This window comes from Uranotaenia lowii, chromosome 3 (genome assembly GCF_029784155.1).
Source record: "Uranotaenia lowii strain MFRU-FL chromosome 3, ASM2978415v1, whole genome shotgun sequence".
NCBI lineage: Eukaryota > Metazoa > Arthropoda > Insecta > Diptera > Culicidae > Uranotaenia > Uranotaenia lowii.
The window spans coordinates 74,627,622-74,642,473 of NC_073693.1; the positions used below are offsets into that span (position 1 = coordinate 74,627,622).

Genomic DNA, 14,852 nt, shown 5'->3' on the forward strand with positions numbered 1-14,852 from the left:
AAAAGCCAATAATCATCAAAAGTACAAAAATTTTAAACAAAGTTTTAATAAGCGACGTCATTCATTCTTTATTAAGAGTTTATCACCGTTGATTTAATTTTTATTAATATTTATTTTGAAACTTTCAAAGTATCCTTGAACTGATTTTGCCAGTTAAAATGTAGTGTTTCTTTATTATTTGTCACGAATTTTCTATGAAGGCTACAAAATCCCATTACTACAGATTTATACCGGTCAAGCAGCAGCAGCTTAAGCGAACATTGATGAATAATATACAATGTACTGCACTTCATTTTTCATTCAATTGGACGCACAATACTAAAGAATCACTCGTGACATAACATGAGATTTTAGAATTTTCCAGAAGCATAAAGTTGCCAGGAGCATATTTTTTGAAGATAAAAATGTTCGACTACATAAGTTTGAGTTGAACCTTACCTCATACTTCTGGATTTTGGAAAGGATTAGTCAAATCTGGGGAATGTCTTAAAAAACTTGATAATTTCAAGAAAATTAATTTTCCTTTGCATTGGTATTTTTAAAGCTTTTCTTTGCCGAAGAAATTATAAATATTGTGTATTTGTAAATATGTTTTAATTTTTCTCTTTAACATCATGTTCAAACTTAATATGGGTTTAAAACTTTCTTGCTTCGATATTTACTAACGTGTTAAAATTGATATACAATCAAACCATGTTAGAAGAGATGGCGATCCAGAAGAAAATCCATATACTTAATGGTAATCAGAAATTTGAAAGAAAAATCCAAGAAGTAGATATTGAAAGATATATTGTATTTATTTTGCATAAAAAAATCAAAATGAATAATGAACGTTAGGTTTACGAAATAATTTTAAACCATTAGAGTTAATGGGTTAAAACTTTTTTCGTAAACCTAATGTTCATTATTCGTTTTGATTTTTTTTATGAAAAACAAATACAATAAATCTTTCAGGTGGCTTTTTCAAACTCTGAAATTTTGAAAATTTGAAGTTTTTGGCTCTTCCAACTCAAAAGGTTGCCGACCACTGTTTCAGGGCATCTTTTGAATTTTGGAACGATTTAAATTAAAAAAACAAAATGGTTCAGGAGATCACCTTACAGCTTATTTTGAACTTTCAACTGACCAAAGAAAGCACATCCAGCTGCAGAGATCTTTTGAAGTAATTTTTACAGTAAATCGAGTTTTAATAAAAAAAAAACATCATTATAAGCCCATTTAGAATTTTTCTTGAATTTTTCAAAGCGCCTGAACAAGATGATAACAGCAAAGCTGTTATGACAATTCCAAAATGGTAGTTGTCATAAAAATCATTCCATTAATTTTGCTGGTGAAGCGAAAACTTTAAACCTTTTTTTTGCTAATTGTGTTCTTGATCCAGAAGTTTGGTAAAATTATATTTATGTCATGTTGTTAAAATGCTGTTATAATTATATTATTGTCAAATTTTATCAATAATCTACTGAAATATCATCAAAAATTCAAAAAAATTGAAAGCAACTTTGGTCAAAACTTTATATGATGTCGCTCGGTAGTTTCTTGAGCAAACTATTGAAAATCTTCCTTAAATTGTACGCACTCGCTTATAGGTCCTATGCAAGTTTACCGAAATTACAAAAATCTATAATTAACAGAATTTTGAGCAAATTTTCATTCCAAACATATACAAATACCTTTATGAAATTTTAGAAATATACAAAGATCTCACAGAATTGAAATTTGGAATTTTATTCATTAATGTTTTTTTAATTCAATGTAAATTTTGGATTATTATCGTTGAATTGGGAAAATATGATAAAAATGGTGATTTTATTTTACTTTTTCTTAGTAAAACATAATAAAGACGCAATTTGACATGACATTTGAATAAAACTTATTAAAAAAGCATCAGAGAAAACCGTCAGACAGAATTTTTGGGTAAAATCACAGAATGTCAGATTTTTTTCGGCAACACAAAGATTTTTTTTCCAACCTTGGTTCTATGTTCCGATAAAAAATCATTCGAAACTCTTATGTTCTTCTGTTGATTCTCAGAACTGTGTAGTTACGTTAAATCACAAAACCCACAGTTGCAGCACGACCAAAAGTTGATTTCGAGCGTCGCTTTTCAAGAATTGGGTATTTTCCATAATATGGGTATGGTCCATAATTTAAAGTAACTTTTTCATTGGTTAAATGATGAAATTTCAACTAAATCAACCAGGTCTTCTGCTCCAATTTTTTTTAATAAGAGTAAAAATTCGAATATGGAAACACTAACGCTGCAGTGTGGAAGATATTGTTGTTATTTTTTGTGCGTTGTGTGGTGGGAGCCTAAATAAATCGTTTTTTTTATCAATTACACTGAGGTATATGAATAAAACACTAGGGCGTTCTTGGATAGAATTCTCTTTCTCTCACTCAGATACGAGAGCTCTCATAATTGCCGTCCGAGGCGCTTACGGCTCGTGTAAACTCGGATAACAAGATGAGCGCAATCAGTGAAAGAGCATTACATTCGGAAGCCCATCTGAAAACAGTGTTTGTGAGGAGCCGACCAACCATGGCTGACGTTATCGATCTCTAGATACGTGAGATCTCAGTTATTCTTGCGATTGCTATCGATGATGTTCTGAGCTTGTTTCTCATAAGTAGGTACATAGCGCTCATATGGTGAGAGAGCAAAAATCGTGTATTCTGAGATACCGTTATAAAAATCAATTATAAAACTTGAATGTCTAGAGAAATTAATTGTCATGGAGCATTTCAACTTGCAAAAATCCTTGGTGCATCTTAAAGAACAGGTCTCGCCACATTTCCTTTTTAAATGTTTGTCTGCCTGTCTGTTCCCTATAGACTCAAAAACTACTGAACCGATCAATGTGAAATATGGTATGTTAGAGCTTATGGAGTCAGAAATCTTATATATAAAAATGGAGGCGTTTTCTTTGTAACAACATCCCGTATGAATGGTCGGTCGGAATGAAGTGAAATTTGGTATCCGAGGGTTTTTTGGGTCAGAGATGGTTTGTATAATAGTTTCAAGAATCTCACTTTTTATGCAAGGGGGGCTCCTATAAAAAATTAACTAGAAACGGTACAAAACTCGAACAACTTGAAGACGATTTTCATGAAAATTGATTCACGAAGACAAAGAAGTTAAAGAACTGTAAACATTTTCCAACGATTTATTAAGTAACGGGTAAAACGAAGTTTACCGGGTCAGCTAGTGGTTTCTAAAATACTTTCAAACTGCTCCGACATAAAGAAGGGGGCTCCCATACAAAATTAACAAAAATTTGACACAACTCGAACAGTTTTCGGAAATCACAGTACCAATCAAGGTGAAACTTGGTATGAAGCCGTTTTCAAGACTAGAAATAAGTTCTATAATACTTTTATAACTCTCCGAATCCGAAAAGGGCTCCCATACAAAATTAACAAAATTTTGACACAATTCGAACAATTTTCGGAAAGTGCCGAATTGATCAGCGTGGAATTTGGTGTGTAGCTGTTTTCAAAACTGGAAATGGTTTCTAATACTTTCAAACCGTTTCGACTTACAAAAGGAACAGGGGTTCTCATACAAAATTATTAAAACTATGACAATATTTGAACAATTTTTGGAAACTACTTGACCAACAGACTTAAACTTTGGTGTGTAGCCGTTTTCAATACCGAAAATGTTTACTACAATACTTTTGCACCTCTCAAAATCCGAAAAAGGTGGCTCCCATACTCAATTAATAAATATGACACAAAAATATGTGTGGCCATTTTCAGACCGCTGATCCAAAAAAGAGGGAGGGGGGGAGGGGGCTCTCATACTAAATAAACAAAAATTTACAAAATTACAACAATGCTTGAAGAATTTTTGTTAAAAATTGATAATTGGAAGCGTGTTATCAGAATGAGATGATTTATCAAATTAACAAAATACTTTTAACAAAATTTGATGAAAATTGTATAAATAGACGATTTTTATTTTAATGAATGAACCATATCCTGAGCAATTTGATATCTTTTGAGCTATTAAGTTTTATTCAGCTCTCTTTTTAGTAAGGGCTATCAAAGAAATTATGCAATTAACTTTTGATATGATGATTATTTTTGGAAAATATTTTAGTTTTTATAAGGCAAGTGTGGAAATTATTTCATATAGTTCTTGAAATCTTTCATCTCTTTTTTATGGCACTCTAAAAATTTAATAACGGTTTTGTAACTATCTTGAAAGCCATTCATCTATATATATAAAAAGCAATTTCTGTATGTTTGTTTGTTTGTTTGTTTGTTTGTTTGTTTGTTTGTTTGTCCTCTATAGACTCAGCCGTCTTAAGGGCTAGGGAGCTGAAATTTGGCATGGATGCTCATTAGGACCAGGAAGGATGAAAAATGTTTTTATATTTTCGGATGACCCCTTCTGAAGGGGGTCGTCCATACAAGACAAATATTGTTTTCGCGTTATTGACGTTACTTTTTGTCGGATCGTGTTGAAAATTTGGACATGAGTGTTTTGAGAGACGAGCAATCGATTTCAGGTGTCAAATTTTGTGTAAGGGGTCGGCCAAAGGGGTCGTCCATATTAACTGTTCGCTGTTTTTGCGATATTGACTTTATTATATATAGTATTCAGATGAAAATTGGTACACGATAGTTTTGAGTGACGTGTAATCGATTTGAGGTATCAAATTCAGTGTAAGGGGCCGGCAGAAGGGGTCGTCCATATTAAATTTTCAGTATCTTAGTGATATTGACGTTTTTATACATCGGATTGGGATGAAAATTTGCACATAGGAGTTATTAGGGACAAACAACTGATTTCACTTATCCAAACTAAAATCAGGGGTCGGCCAAAGGGGTCGTCCATGTTCACTATTCACTGTTAATGCGATATTGTCGTTATTATACATCGGATTCAGATGAAAATTGGTACACGAGAGTTTTGAGAGATGAGCAATGTATTTCAGGTATTAAATTCAGTGTAAGGGGCCGGCACAGTGGGTCGTCCATATAAACCTTTCAATATTTTTGCAATATCGTCATTGTTTTACATCGGATTGCGATGAAAATTTGCACACGGGAGTTTTGAGGGAAGGGCAATCGATTTCAGTCATCAAAGATTGTATTAGGCCCCCGAAAGGGGTTAAGCTTTTCGGCAATAATTGCGTTGTTATGCAATGATCGAGTCGAAATTTGTACACGTGGTTTTTGGCACGGTCAAAGGATTTCTGATTTCAAATTTAGTAGCAGACGACAGACAAAGTGATCGACCAATATTTTTGCAATTATTTCTTAACAATGAATTCAGAAGTGCTTCTGGAAAATGCTTGGCAATTCGCATTCATAAAACTGTTCATGACATTTTCCAAGTTGAAAGCGAAACGGAGTTCGTAAGGGATCAGCTAGTATTTTATATTTATTTTGTGAATCATCGTCAATAGCTTACAAAGCCTGTTTGAGTTTGTTTTTTTACTTGTGACATGTCTCTGAAGCGATGATAACAGACATACCTTCGTCTCGCAGTCATTCCAGTTCATTTCTATAAATGTTTCAATACATTCGGGTCATTTCACAAATATGATTATCGCTGTTAAATGCACAGTTCATGTAGTGCATAATGAGCGATCCCCGTATTATTACTTGCTCGTAGACGAAAGTTTTCCAGAACAGTTAGCGCAGCATTTTAACTTACATCCTTACCTACATGTTGGTGGAAAACTTTTTGCTTAACCACTCGGAAATGCCGCAACCGGTTTGTTGAGTCCTACGAAGGGTAGTATCGTGCAGAATGCATCTTATCATAAATTTCAAAAAAAAAAATTTAATTTTAAATGCACTTATCAAAACTTCATTTTGAAAATTGTGAATTTAGATGTTAAAACACTACATCTACTCCAATATCACATGTAATAACATATGTAGATCAACTAGAACGAATCCACAGATCAGATTCTCGATGAAACCGTGGGTACACAACAGACCCATTCGGAAGCAATAAGTCCGCCTATTTCCTCCTGTGACTGTTGTTTGTTGCTTGGTTCACAAACATATATAGTAACATGCATGGTTTTTATTAACTACCCTAGTCCTAGTACCCTTCATGGACGTTGTACGTCCGCGGTTGGTGGTCTCTCAACTCAACTCAACAGGTTTTCCGAATGAGTGTTTTCCTCGAAGCCACTGCCATGATGGCGATGTAATGTGGTCGATTCCGTAGCGGTTTTGTTTTTAATTGGTTCCGATAATGATCGGTTCAACACTTGCTGCTGAGAGTTGGATTGGTGTCGTTAGAGGTTTTCGATATTTAGAGGTTATTTTTGAGATGTTGTCTTCAAATAATGAATTTAACAAAAAGAAAATGAATTAAGATCTAGCATTTAAGAAGCAGTTCGATTCAATATCGCTCGATAATTATTTAAAAATCCTGAAAATTCAATTATAAACTGATTTGAATCTAAATATGTCTTTTAAATGAAAAAAAAATATTTGCATAATTTTCAATATTAAGTGTTTATTATCACATCCAAATTTTGATGATGATACATTTTTTTTTCAATGCAAATTTACGGTCGTAAATTAATTTCTCGTTAAATCAATAACTACATTAGTGCATCAGAAAAAACTGTCAAAACGAAAAGAACGAAACGAAAGTGCAACGTACACAAGAAAAAAGTATCATAAACCTTGTCAGTTTTGAAGGGCTCATATCGCAACGAGTTTTGAGTAAATCGATGTTGAAATTTCTGTCGTGATTTTACGATTCTTATGAATCTCAACTCAGGGATTCACTCAGATACGTCTATCACTCACATGGATTGATCCATGACTTACGTTGTTTTGTTTGTTTTGCCTAGTTTTGCCAATATAACAAACGTTTCCATAGAAATTTATTTGACTTTATTCATCTTCAGTGTTGCCGAATAAAACTTTTATTTTATTTTATTTTCATGAATTTTATTTATTTTCTGCATATCCTTCATCCCATCTCTACATTCGTTTTCACCTCTATACTCAATAAATCTTTAATTTACTGACTTTTGTTTTTCTCTTATACAAAATTCTTAATTTTCAAATATCCTTCATATCAATTCTGCACACCACTCTCGACGAAAGCTTACCAAATTTTAATTTTTCCGCATACCATTTTTTCTAAGCCGATAACATTCTTCGCAACAACCTTCTCAAACTGTGCTTTTCTTAACGCTCTGTCTCTGTTTACCAAGGCTGGAATAATTCAAATGTATTTTTAGAAACAGCCTTCTTAACCAGAAAGCCAAATCAAAACAAACAATCCGCTGTAGCAGCCTTAATAATCTGCGCTTCCTAAGCCAATTCCGTTTTTTTCCAACGGAAGGCTAAATAAAAATTAACAATCAGCAGAAACAGTTTTATAAACCTGCGCTTCTTAAGCCAATTCCGTCTTTTCCACCAGAAAGCCAAATCAACACTAACAATCAGCAGCGACTCTAAAAATCTGCGCCAAATCCGTTTTTTTTTCCAACGGAAGGCCAAATCAAAACAAACAATCAGCAGCGAGTGGCAGCCTTAAAAATAGGTGCTTCCTAAGCCAATTCCGTCCTTTTCCACTGGAAGGCCAAACCAAAAAAAACAATCAGCAGCAATTGTCTAAAAATTCTGCGCGTTAAAAACCAATCCGTCCTTTTCCTTCGGGAGGCAAAATTAAAACCAAAAATCAGTACTTTCTAAGCCAATTCCGTTTCCGAATGTATTTTTAGACATAGCCTTCCCATCCAGAGGGCCAGACAATCAACAGCAGTAGCCATAAAAATCAGCGCTTCCTAAGCCAATTCCGTTTTTTTCACCGGAAGGCAAAATCAAAATAAATAATCAACAGCAACAGTCTTATAAATCTGCGCTGCCTAAATCAATTCTTTTTTTCTACCAGAAGGCCAAATCAATACAAACAATCAGTAGCAACTCTAAAAATCTGCGCTTTCCAAGCCAAATCCGTTTTCTCCAGCGGAAGACCAAATCAAAGCAAACAAAGCAGCAACCTTACAAATCAGCGCTTCCTAAGCAAACTCCCTCTTTTTCCATCGGAAGGCCAAACCAAAAAACAATCAGCAGCAACCGTCTTAAAATTCAGCGCTTCGGAAGCCAATCCGTCCTTTTCCATCGGAAGGCGAAATCACAACAAAAAATCAGCAGCAACCTCAAAAATCAGTACTTTCTAAGCTAGTTACGTTTTTTTTTCACAGAGAGGCCAATTTAACAACAAACAAACAGCACAGCAACAGTCTTAAGAATCTGCGCTTCCTTAGCAAATCCGTTTTTTTTTTCAAAGGAAGTTCACATCAAATCAAACAGTCATAGCAGTAGCCTAAACAATCTGCGCTTCCTAAGTCAATTCTGTCATTTTTCACCGGAAGGCCAAATAAAAAAAAAAAACAATCAGTAGCATCATCCTCAAAAATCAGCGCTTTCGAATCTCTCCTTTTTATTTACCAGAGGAACAAACAATCAGAGCAGCAGTCTGCGCTTGTCCAGGCGCTGTCAATCTGCGCTTTTCCAGGCGCTCCGTCTTATTCGCCGGAGCCGGAACCAATCGTACTCAATCTGAGCATCAGCCTTGCCAATCTTTGCTCATCTTTCCAACTAAGCCATTGTCATGATTTTACAATACTTGTGAATCTCAAGAGATTAGCTCAGACACGTCTATCGCTCACAAGAATAGATCAATGACTGACTTTGTTTTGTTTGTATTGCCCAGTGTTGCCAAAATTACCAACGTTTCCCTAGAAACTTATTTTATTTTATTTATAAGTGTTGCCGAAATTAACTTTCATTTAACTTTATTTTCAATAAATTTGATGTCACATTCGCTGTAATGCATGATGGCAATTTTAAGCTTCAAATTAGATTCAAGTTTTAAACTTTGTGCAGTTAATAGATACCGAAATTATACGTAAAATTTTCGCCTAGAGAAGTGCACTTTTGCGTGGGACCTTTTTAAATTCAATGGATTGCAATGTGTTAACCTTAGGATTGTTTGATCTTGGATCGAGCTTTGTAAGATCGTTTTTTTAACTCAGATTTTTTAATTTTTCGAGCGATTCTCAAGTCCGGAAAAGATCGATTAGATTGGTTTATTTTCGATTCGACCTTTCGATCTTTTTAATTGTTTTTTCCTCGGTGATCCAATTTTGAGCTCCGATTTTATGTCAAGCAGTTTTGTTAAGGAATCTGGTCAACATCAGTACTCAAAATAAGATGGCTTATGGCTTTGTGTCTGAAGATTTCGATGTAATGAAAATCTACATCTGACACATTCCACTGTGGCGTGAATTTATTGTTTTGGACCTTCCTGAAATGTGGTTATTTTAGAGGTCAACCATTATTTTTAAATCGAAAATAAGTAAGAAACGTTCGCAAATTGAATTAGCTTTGTAAAGAATATGATTTGGTTATTATAAAAACAAAAATGAAAAATCGATGTTTTTAAACAACTTGAACACAAAACAATTTCTCATTATTCATGTAGCTTTCGAATGGAACAATAATAAGCAAAGTTATGCCTTTATATAGTTTTGAACTGGATTTTCTAAGTTAAAACCAAACAAGGATGTGGACTGAATTCATGTCACAAAATTTCAAATTATTCTGAACCATTATTTTTATGCTTCAAATTTTGCATTTGCTTTTAAAAGTGGTATCTTGTTATTCCGACTTGTTCAATAAAAAATTTCCATTACCTTTTCTAAAAATTTTCTTTACATTAACTCGTCCTTACATAGCAACTGTACGAGGAATCAAACGTTAAAATTATTACTGTTTCTCAAAACATTTATTTCAATAGTCAGAAAATCAGTTCAAAAAAATAAAATTCTTTTACTTAACATGGAAAAAAAGTATGGTATTTCCAGCAATAATCCACTTATATTCAATCATATATCTGATTGATTTTTGTCCAACTATAATTATAAAAATTTTAACTATACAAATAATAGATAATCTGATTGATTTCGTACATTCAATAATATACTTAATTCGTTCAACTACCCAGTCAACATTTTTGTAGGTATATTTCTCAACAACTTTGTTATACGTTTCATATATGTACATTATAGAATGATCGTATGAAATTCGAAAAAACAGCATTTATCTACCAAAGTGGACAATAGCGATAAAGCGATAAGAGTATACGATTTTGACGATATTTGACACCATATTCATACATACTAAAAGAATGCAAGAGAGCACAAGTTTTTTTTCTCTCCATGCATGTGAACCGTTGCCAGCGATAATATTTGCTGCCTCTGCCATTGGGCAATTCTTGCAAATACACCATCTGATTTTTAGCAATCTGGTTGCACTGATGGTTGCAGAGAGAACAACAAAGCTGTTCTCTCACTCGACCCACGCGGGAGAAAAAAAAGGAACGAAATCGTCTTCAAAATCTGCAAACATGGCGAACTTTTTATCATATCCGATTTAAACCATTTAATCCGACTTCGGGTAACGATTTTTACGACCTTTTACTTGCGCTGGTTGGAAGTACGATTCGCAGTAACGTTTTTAATGACTTGAGTTACCATTTTCAATACGATTTTATGTTTGCTGGGTATGGTTGTATGATTAGTTTTGTGCATTCAACAATAAATATCATAGATTCAACTATAATGTACGATAGATGTCATACATTCAATAATAATTTTAGTAGATTCAACTTTAGTTATATGATTGATTTGATTATAAATATGATAGATTCAACTATAATAATATGATTGATTTAATTATACATATGATAGATTCAGTTTAAATTCTTTAATTGATTCAATTAAATCAAATATAAATATTGTAAATTTAAATTCTGTTTATATAGGAAGTTATCATATCTTAAGATGTTTTTTTTCGGAATTATTTTATAGCTACGTTTTATTTTTTTTAAATTTATTATTTCAGCTACTCAGCTGTTGTTATTTTTGCATCTTGATGCATGGTTACCCAGCAAATTGTGCGTCTTAACTAATCGGTCCTGGAAGGCGTCCTTTGAAGTCCGTGCTTCTGTACCCGGCGAAGATTGAACTTGTGAGGGAAAAATTCACTCATACGCTGACTTAACAATGCTAGTTTCCTGTGGGATCCTACTAGGATCACGTAAAGGAACGTCAAGACCTACGTCGATTTTACGGGCAGCCAGAGTAGGTGTACCTTTCACAATCCCAGGAACTGTCGACCTTCTACACGACCGCTGCCAGGAGATGGTAGAGAAAAATGTTCCCCCAGTACAGTGAAAACAATACTACGATCGCTGCAGGGAACACGATATTTGAAATCTTTACTGATGAACACGGATGAACACTATAGTATCATCATTCACTATAGTAGAATCAATCATACATTTGTAGTTGAATCTATCATATTTACAATTGAATAAATTTTACCACTCCATCATTAAAATTGATATTCAAAATCAAGTAAAACTTGTGAAAATATATTTCTCTTGTTTATCCGTTGGTTTTCGTGTGCTTTGAATGGGCGAAGTTTTTGAAAAATTTGGGATTTATTGATTCACGAACGGATAAAAAACACTTGTGAGTGGTACAAGCTCAAATAATCTATCATAAGTATTTTGAAGTATTCATTTAAATCAGAGGTAAAAGGTTAATACACCTTTGAAACTTCTTTTTTTAAACAAAAAGTAGTACCGTAACTGGGGGAACTTTGATCAAAATGAAATATTTGCCGATAATCATCATAAACTAAGCCTAAAGTTAAAATATCTTTAAACTGTTTTCTACGTTTGAAAGCCTATAAATTGAGTTTCAAATAGGTTTGTAATTGGAGATTAGTTATTTTACTTAAAATATAGTTTTAAAGTTATAAAATATCTGTTTTTTTCTAAGACTCACAAACAAACACCTCTCTTTTTAAAATGATAGCATATAAAAGCTAATGGACTATTTTATTTGAAAAATTAACTTTTTTTCTTTGTAAAGGTATTGTTTTAAATTTATTTTGATAGTTATTTTGTGATGATTTTTGTATATTTAAAAAAACGGACATTTTCTATGAGAAAGCTTGTATAGAACAAATAGTTAAAAACCCTATCAAATGGTTAAGTTTGAATAAAATGAAACAGAGGAGCAGTGAGAGGACCTAGGGAATTGCATGAAAGTAAAATTTCATTTGTTTTCGAGGTCAAAAATTTAAGGAAATGTTTATAATTTTCGTCCCTAAATGTATGCAGCAATATTTTCCATCTTTTGAGTATACATATTTGTTTTTGAAAGAATTCCATTGAGTCCAAACAAAAAATTACTGTTGTTGATGTTTTAAGCCTTCTGTGCTAAATGGCATCACAACAGTAATTTTGAAAGTGTTAAGATACGTAAAAACCTAAGTGATCAAAGTTACCCCGAAACATGAAATCTGGTATTGAAACAAACATTTAGTTATACCCACTTATATTCTGTTTTCAATGATCATGCTTTGTACTCCTTACCCCAGTTAGTATTTTAAAACTTTTAAGTGTTACTAAAAAGCAACCCCTTCCAAGATATTCGAAAATAAATTAAAAAAGTGATCAATGTTCCCCCAGTTGACGGTACTTCAAACATTGATTCGTAATTTTTTAAAGGCCCGCGTGGCGCGGAAAATGGCATTTGAGATTTTATACAGGTTTCCGGATTTTTTGTTATTTGAGCTTGTACATCTGTTAATCTGTAATAAAAGTCATCTCACGTACCGTTCTTAGTTTCAGTTTGTTTATAAACATGATTAATGAGTTAATAAATTATAAAGTGTCACACAATTTTTTTTCAGCAAAAATTTCTCTATGAGACAGTTTATTCAACGACCCTGTGTGTTATAAAATTTTAGTAAAAATACTTTTTACTTTGGAGAGTTATCCGTTATTTCTCTGCCCTGAATGATTAAAACATTCGAACACCCGGAGTCAGAAATTTTGATGCTACTCTTTATAATTTATTCCAATAATTCAGTATTAATCAAAGCAACTTCACACCTGCCAACAGGTAGGCCTTCGCTTAGTCGGGTTAAGATTTCCCAATTTCGCATCCGGTAGTCCCGGCCAATGTTACTAAAAGCACCGTGACCAGATTCAATTACGTCGTTTTCTCTTTTATTTCCTCCATTACCGAAACCGCGTACCGTACCAACAGCAAAATTCATGGAATGAAATCTCATTTTCGTTGTCTTTTCCCATTCGTTTTAGGCGGTCCAGGCCCTTTATGGCACGTACATGGCCACCGAGGTCGCTTACTACACGTACATCTATGCCAAAATTAACCGGGACAAGTACCAACAGGTCACGGGAAACACGCGGGCGGCCATCTTGAGCGGGCGCTTCCTTGCCAGCGTCATCGGCCAAGCGTTGGTCTCGACCCAGGCCATGGATCTGAGGCAGCTCAACTACATCACCGTTGGCGGTAAGTGAGATTTATGGCACTGAGACTGTGGCCTGGCCATTACTGCTTGGAGTTTGGACTTTCGAAGGCGTCGAACCGAATTGGCCGATTGTGGTGCTGTGGCCGATGATTTGGCCGTGTCGTCGCTTCGATCGTTTCGACGGGTTCACACTCGATGGCCGATGGCCCTTTTGAGGTCGCGGCTGCGGAAATTGAGAAGTCTTGTTCAATTTGCTAGAAAAAGATGTTGTTTAAAGCGATGAAAAGAAAGCAGAAATTTAGATTCCCTCTCAGATAATCAAGGTTGATAAGTAGCTTGTCTATAGGACAGCAACGTGCTTGGAATATAATATCACATTTTTCGGAATCGATATTTATTCTAAAAGTATGAACCTTTTAAGATTAAGTTCGTCAGATTTTTCTCACTCGTATCCGGAGTATAAATTTTGAGCAATGTAAATGTTATACTAAATGTTCCCAATTAAGTACCGTAATCCGGGGTAATATTGATCAATTTTTTCAATATTTTTCGATTATTTTTTCTATTAAGGGGAATGTGGCATGTTTCGTATTTTTAAAACCAGTACTGGACTCCTATGAACGTAAAACATGGTTGCAGAAATCTATAAGACTACTTAAAATATGATTTAAAAATCGATTGCGTCTCTGTTTTGAATCTGATGCTTTGGGGTAACATTGGTCAGTCTCTATTTTCGACGGTTTTTACGAGTTTTATTGATCATAAAAGATACAAAACACCTTCATAATATTTACAAATACATACTAGTTTATAAATTTAATCTTGCTTTTTAACGTTTTATTTTAAAAAGATTTATAGCTTAGCTTAGCTTAGCTTGATTGACTACTCACATCCACCTTTAATCATTGAACCCGAAATGCTTTATTCATAGTTTTAAGTAATAGATTATAATTGATCAATTTCGTTCGATTTCCTAAGTGTTTCGATTCAAGTTTTATTTTATCATAACGACAGTTGTGTCAAATCTAATGCATTTCGAATTCCATGACCGCTGGCGTGGCTCCGTAGAACTAGTTCCACATCGCCAATGGTTGCTACTCCGTGATTGACCGAGGCCATCAGTTTTGTTCAGAGGTCAAATGAACGGAGCCTGGGATTGGCAACACATTCACAATGCTCAAACCTGATGCTCTCTCTTTAAACATCAATAACGGCGCCGGCCACGTCCTAGTAGTCAATAGATAGAAGGAAAATAGAGAAAAAGGATAAGATTCATAAATCATGCTTTAGGACCGAGGTCACCTCTGCATCCTAGCAAAGTAATTTTGGTTTGGAGGGTTGGTTTAAAGGATATGATCGGGAGACACTCTTGACTAGTGTGACCTTTTTTTTGAACATCCTACTGTCCTATTCTAAAAGCCAAAATTGTTATTCGTTACAATCTAAGTGAATAAAAAGATATTGAAAAAAAAGGAAGAGAAAATCTACATTATTTTCCTAAT

General features: G+C 34.0%; 2 protein-coding genes across 3 annotated transcripts in view; one reads left to right on the plus strand and one right to left on the minus strand.

The window, feature by feature from the left end:
- Positions 1-14,852, minus strand: part of LOC129752295 (uncharacterized) — a 409,138-nt gene that overhangs the window by 81,159 nt on the left and 313,127 nt on the right. The window lies entirely within an intron of this gene.
- LOC129751322 (thiamine transporter 1-like) overlaps positions 1-14,852 on the plus strand; it is a 71,772-nt gene that overhangs the window by 20,526 nt on the left and 36,394 nt on the right. For both annotated transcript variants that reach the window (XM_055746756.1, XM_055746759.1), the window contains one exon: positions 13,178-13,391. In XM_055746756.1, the coding sequence (XP_055602731.1) occupies positions 13,178-13,391 (214 nt within the window). The remainder of the gene's footprint in view (positions 1-13,177; positions 13,392-14,852) is intronic.